This window comes from Arvicanthis niloticus, chromosome 26 (genome assembly GCF_011762505.2).
Source record: "Arvicanthis niloticus isolate mArvNil1 chromosome 26, mArvNil1.pat.X, whole genome shotgun sequence".
In the NCBI taxonomy this organism is placed as follows: domain Eukaryota; kingdom Metazoa; phylum Chordata; class Mammalia; order Rodentia; family Muridae; genus Arvicanthis; species Arvicanthis niloticus.
Window position 1 is genome coordinate 5,403,616 of NC_133434.1, and position 6,024 is coordinate 5,409,639.

General features: G+C 41.8%; 1 protein-coding gene across 1 annotated transcript; it reads left to right on the top strand.

The window, feature by feature from the left end:
• The first annotated feature begins 1,504 nt into the window (after window positions 1-1,504).
• Window positions 1,505-3,095, top strand: LOC143438728 (prostate and testis expressed protein 14-like). Its single transcript, XM_076924452.1, has 3 exons — window positions 1,505-1,565; window positions 2,387-2,500; window positions 2,965-3,095. The coding sequence occupies exons 1-3, from the start codon at window positions 1,505-1,507 to the stop codon at window positions 3,093-3,095; spliced, it is 306 nt and encodes a 101-aa protein (XP_076780567.1).
• The last annotated feature ends 2,929 nt before the right edge of the window (window positions 3,096-6,024 follow it).

The following is a 6,024-nucleotide window of genomic DNA, read 5'->3' on the forward strand; positions in this document are numbered from 1 at the left end:
TATACCAATTCCATGAACACAGAATTTTAAATTTTTGATGTATCAGATTGAGACATGTAGTTTCCTTCTGCAGTGACAATCAGAGTACAGTGTGCAGCACCTTCCAGTGTATTGGCCACCAGATATTAGGATTGAAACTCACATCCATCAGTTCCCATTTGAAAGTTGTTGAGGAAAGTACAGCAAATGCTAAAACTTCAAGTTCCTGGAAGTAAAGAGCAATGATCAAACAGATTCTCTGTGCTTTGGTTTTAGTGCTTTGGTTGTGGTTGTGGTTGTGGTTGTGCTTGTGCTTGTGCTTGTTGTTGTTGTTGTTGTCATGTTCTTAAAAGACCAAACCCAGCTGGGCAGTGGCAGCCCAAACCTTTAATCCCAGCACTTGGGAGGCAGAGGCAGGCAGATTTCTAGGTTTGAGGCTAGGCTGGTCTACAGAGTGAGTTCTAGGACAGCCAGGGCTACACAGAGAAACCCTGTCTGGAAATAAAAATAAATAAATAAAAGACCAAACCCAGACACTATTGCTAATATTAAAATGCAGGAGCTTGGTATAGCTGTCTGCTGAGAGGACTTGCCAGAGTCAATACAGAAGATGCTGATGCATGCAGCCAAACATAGGATGGAGCTTGGGGACCCTGATGAAGAAATTAGGGCAAGGACAGAAGGAGCTGAAAGGTTTTGCAACCCCATAGGAAGAACAAGAATATGAATCAACCAGACTCCCCCTCCCCCCCAAAAGCTCTCAGTACCAACAACCAAAGAGTACACTTGGGGCATGAGGCTCCAGGGGGATACCTAGCAGAGGATTGCTTTATCTGGCATCAATGGAGGGGAGCCCTACTGTCCGGTTAAGGCTCTATAACCAAGCTTAGGAGAATGCTAGGACACTGAAGTGGGAGTGGGTGAGTGGGTAGGGGAACACCCTCATGAGGCAAAAGAGAGGGAAGGCGGTGAGGGTTTTGTAGAGGAGAAACTTGGAAAGGGTATAAGATTTGAAATGTAAATAAATAAAATAACCAATTTAAAAAATAAGAAGTAAATAAAATGGAAAAAATCTTATTTCAGTTTGGTATTCTTAAAGGGGAAAGCAGACTTGGGTGGATACAGGATGTAAGCCTTATCTAGAGTTTCAAAGGTCAGCAGTGCTCAAGATTTCCCTGAACATACTTTCTGACTGAGTACCTGAAAGAAATTTTCCTTCTGGCCAGCAGATTGCACTGCAGTTTCCTGAAAAGACATGGGACCACCAGAGGGAGGATTACCTCTGACTCAGTAGTCCCTGAATTTAAGTTTTACAGTAATGGAAGCTTTTCAGATGATGTCTTCTACCACAGTCAAGTTAGTAAAAATCTTTGGTATCTATGCTCCCCTCTGGCTATATGCTCAGTCCACTTCCTGGTGTCCCCTTCTGACCTAGGATACAATATAAACCTGCCTTGCTGAAAGGGGCCTGAGCACATTTTCTGCTCCTCTGCTGCTTTCTGCTCTGCAGGTCAACCCCACTGCCATGGGAAAGCACATCTTGCTGCTCCTGCTGGGCCTGTCTTTGCTGGTGAGCTTCTTGCAAGGTAAGATCCCGGCAGATGGTACTGGTGGGCAGACACACTGATCCTACAGATTAGGGGACACTGGGGATACTAGGAGCAGGAAACAGGATAACATTAGAACTGACCCTGCTTCAGTCCCATATCCATATCCACATTCTCCCCTTGCTTCTGCTAAGCATAAGCAAAGACACTTTTCTGTCCTCTCTGTACTTTCTGCGGCTCCTTGCCACCCTGTTCTCCTCCCCACCTTCCTCCACATCTGTTCTCTGGAATACTTAAGCATCTTCAGTTCCTCAGGTTTACATGCAAATTGGCCTGAATTTGCATGTAAAGTGGGTCATTGGATGTAAAGGAAGGTCATTGCCAGGATGAAAATAATTGAATTACCCAATTGGTGTGATAGAACACTAAGGTTTAAAAATAGGATTCCTGTGAGAATTTCCTGTAGGAGACACAAGCTTCCCTTTCAGTGTGTACCAATGAATACAATCATGTCTGACAATGTCAGACTCTGATCCCTTTCTGACATCTCTCTCTTAAGATGCCTCAGAAACATAATGCTGTGTGTGCATCAGACACCTCACATCAGAGCTTTGATTTCTCATTCTGATAACTTGGTCCATTTTCATAGTATGAGGTTGGGAGACCTTCCATCTCTTCTCCAACCTTCCCTTTTCATTGTCCTGTGGTCATGAACCTTCATGAAAGTGTTAGCTCGGCATACATCCAGCTCCTTTCCTGATTATTGCTTATTTATTTACCAGAGCCACAAGCTCAGCTCACAATAGAGCTTGAGTTTGGATCCTGAAGGAAACCCTTACACCTCTTTTTTGTCTTTTCAGCTTTGACATGTATCACATGTGATAGGCTCAATTCTCAGGGGATTTGTGAAAGAGGAGAAGGTTGCTGTCAGGCTAAACCTGGTCAGAAGTGTGCCTCACTTGTAGCCCTCAAAGGTATGTAAGGTCTGGGGGCTCTGAGATTCATCTTGCTTGCCCTACAGTGTTGTGCCCATGTCCAGAATGCTGATGGCAAATGCAGAGACTGAAGGAAGATGTCTTTGCTTGTAAGAGTAGGAGGAAAGGCCCTTTGGCTTCAGGTAATGGCTGCCACTGACTGTTGGTCACACCAACAAATTATGAAGAAAAAATTGTTTGGAAAAGTACCTGGATGATCCTCAGGGATTTCTGTGTGAAAATGTATTCTGATATGGTAAGAATTGGATTCTAAAATTCCATTCAGTACTTTTGAGAATGGAGTCACACCCGTGGATTAGGTTAGGGTTTGAGGAATAGTGACGCAGTGAGGCCACCTCATTTATGCTTGTATTTCAGAGGTACCTTCCATCTGACTCTTTACTGTCTCACCAACTCTTTCCATCGATGTTTACATTTTGCCTCTTTACTTTCTTCCCCTCCAGATGACAAAATTCAGTTTGGAAACCAGAGATGTACCGACATTTGCTTCCGTGGGACTCGTCCGTATGGAAATCATACAGTAAAAATGAAGTGTTGCAACAGCAGGTCTTTCTGCAATAAAATATATGTCTGATATTTAATTTCACTGTTGGATTTCAGGTGAGCCCCTACTTCTTCCCTGTGATCATGTAACCTCATAACCCTTGGAAGTATGTTGTCAGCATTGCTCAAACAACACTTGTTTGAACCTAGCATTGCCTCTTGATATTTCAATAGTTCAACCTGCTTCCCACCACCCATGGTGCTCCTTCATTCTTACATCACAGTTTCCTTCTCTTGTCCATTATATCACTCCTACACAATGGACATATGACACAAGTTCCTACTTTTACTTTCTATACTAATTCAACAAACCTTCTGTCTAATGAACACAGCACTGGGCACTGACCACTGATTTATTGAAAGCATTGAATATGACAGTCCTTACACCTGCCCTCTATAAAGATTCTATTTCTGCCACGGTGGTCAGATAAGTATAACTCCCATGTCTTCAATCTAATCCATAGACTTATGTATATATTTTTGGTAATGTCTCACTGCTGTGACCTTAACAAAATGATGGTTGGGAGAAAGGATTTATTAAGCTCACGATTTGAAATATTTTTTACAAAATAATTGGAGGCTGTATTAGAAGAGATACATTCAACTCTTGGCCTTCTTCAGGAAGCTGGGTGCAATAAGAAAGGACAAGACCAAGATTCAACCATGTGTTCACCCTCAGTGGCTTACTTGTGCCAAGCAAGAGATACGTCTCTCAGTAACCTATAGAAATTTCAAATGCTTTAATGAGTTAAGTCAATAGTATAGGTCAAAGACATCTACCCCAACTCTGGAAGTGTTCTCACAGGCACAGCCAGATTTGTATTTGATGGATCAGACATTCTCAGTGCCATCTAGTGACTAGAATCAGATATGACAGGCTGAGAGTGCTCCTGCTCCAGTGTTCATTTCCACTGTGTGGTCACAGGCACATGTGCTTCTTTATCCTTCAGGGAAGTTCTATTGTTGAGCTTTACTCCTGGTAATTCCATAGATTTTGAACTTGGTGCTGTTTGGAATTTTTACTTTTCTATTTGGACCAGTACACTTACATTTTTACACAAACTCAAAAGTGCTGACAATACTATAGACAAATGAAATTGCTGGGAATCCCATGCCACACTGCAAACACATAGCTTGCTTACGCTATTAAATGTATAGTATGTATTTCCAACCTTTTAACATTTGAATAGTTCATAAAATATGTTTGTATATATTGAAAAATAAAAAGTCATATATTTACAAATATTGACATCATTATAACTTTCTTTTTTTTTTTTTTTTTTTTTCAGTGCTGTTTATTGAGTCTTGACCCTGGAGCTTGCCAAAGAGAATTGTCTACTGACCATGTCTGATGCCCTCACCATGCATTCTACATCATGTACTAGATGGGGGTTTTGTGCACATGTATATTATCATGTGATGTTGGATGCTCTGTAATATATTTTATGCATTATTCATTTTCTTCATTAGTTTTATTTGCTGTTTGGATTGTCTTTAATTATGTATTTACCTCCAAAACGTTGCCATTCCTCCTGGTCCTCTTTACTAGGGTATTTACCCTATCCTCCTTTCCCCTTGCTTTTGAGAACATGTCTCCCCTGACACCTGGCATCCCATTCTCTGGTACATCCAGTCTCTACATGATTAGGCGCATCCTCTCCCACTGAGGCCAGGAAAGGCAGTCAGCCCTCTTCTACATGTTGTCAGGGGCCTCAAACTAGCCCAGTATGCACTTTGATTGGTGGTTCAGTCTCTGGGAACTCTCTAGGTTTCAGGTTAGTTGACACTGTGGCTCCTTTAATCCTTCCCCAAATTCTTTTATAGGGGTTCCCAACTTCAGACCAATGGTTGGCTGTAAGAATATGTGTCTGTCTGAGTCAGCTGCTAGCACAAGCTCTCAGAGGACAGCCATGCTAGGCTACTAAATCGCATGTTGGACCAGTCACTGGTTGGCCATTCCTTCAGTCTTTGCTCCATTTCTACCTCTGCATTTTTTTTATAGGAACAATTCTGGGTCAAAATTTTTTAAGGTGGATTGGGGTCCCCATCCCTACACTGGGGGTCTCATCTAACTACTGGAGGTCGACTCTTCAGCTTCCATCTCCCCAATGTTGGGCATTTTGGCTAAGGTCACCCACACTAAGTCCTGGGCACCTCTCACAATCTAGGTCTCTGAACATTTCTAGAGGTTCTTCCCAATCCCCATTTCCACCCCCCACTAGCTACATATTTCCATACATTCTTCTGGATCTCTGGGCTTCTCTACTGTCTCCCCTATATATGATCTGGACCCCTTTCCCCTCCCCCATCCACTCAGGTATCTTCCTCCTCTGCCTTCCATGATTACTTCGTTTCCCACTTTTCAATGAGTACATACCATGAATGTCCTTTTGGATCTGGGATACCTCATTCAAGATGATATTCTTTAGTTCCATCCATTTGCCTGCAAAATTCATGATGTCCTCTTTTTTAGTAGCTGAATATTATCCCATAGTGTAAATGAACCACATTTTCTGTATCCATTCTTTGGTTGAGAGATAATTGGATTGCTTCCAGTTTCTGTCTATTATGAATAAGGTTGCAATGAACATAGTGGAGCATGTGTTTTTGTGGTATGCTGGAACATCTTTTGGGTATATGCCCAGAAGTGCTATAGCTAGGTCTTCAGGTACTATTTCCAATTTTCTGAGGAACCAACAGATTAATTTTCAGTGTGTTTGTACCAAATTGCAATCCCACCAGCAGTGGAAGAGTGTTCCTCTTTCACAATATTCCACCAGCAGTTCCTATCACTTGAGTATTTTATCTTAGCCATTCTCACTTGTGTAATGTGGAATCTCATGGTGGCTTTGATTTGCAATTCCCCAATAACAAAGTATATTGAACATTTTTAAGTGCTTCTCCACCATTTGAGATTCCTTTGTTTAGAATTCAATTTAAAAGATTTAAGTATGTAGATA

Bases quoted from the DNA above. Each gene is read 5' to 3' on its own strand.
- LOC143438728 (XM_076924452.1), top strand. From the start codon at position 1,505: ATGGGAAAGCACATCTTGCTGCTCCTGCTGGGCCTGTCTTTGCTGGTG. The intron at 1,566-2,386 runs GTAAGATCCCGG...TTGTCTTTTCAG, and splicing joins GCTGGTGAGCTTCTTGCAAG to CTTTGACATGTATCACATGT. The intron at 2,501-2,964 runs GTATGTAAGGTC...CTTCCCCTCCAG, and splicing joins CTCACTTGTAGCCCTCAAAG to ATGACAAAATTCAGTTTGGA.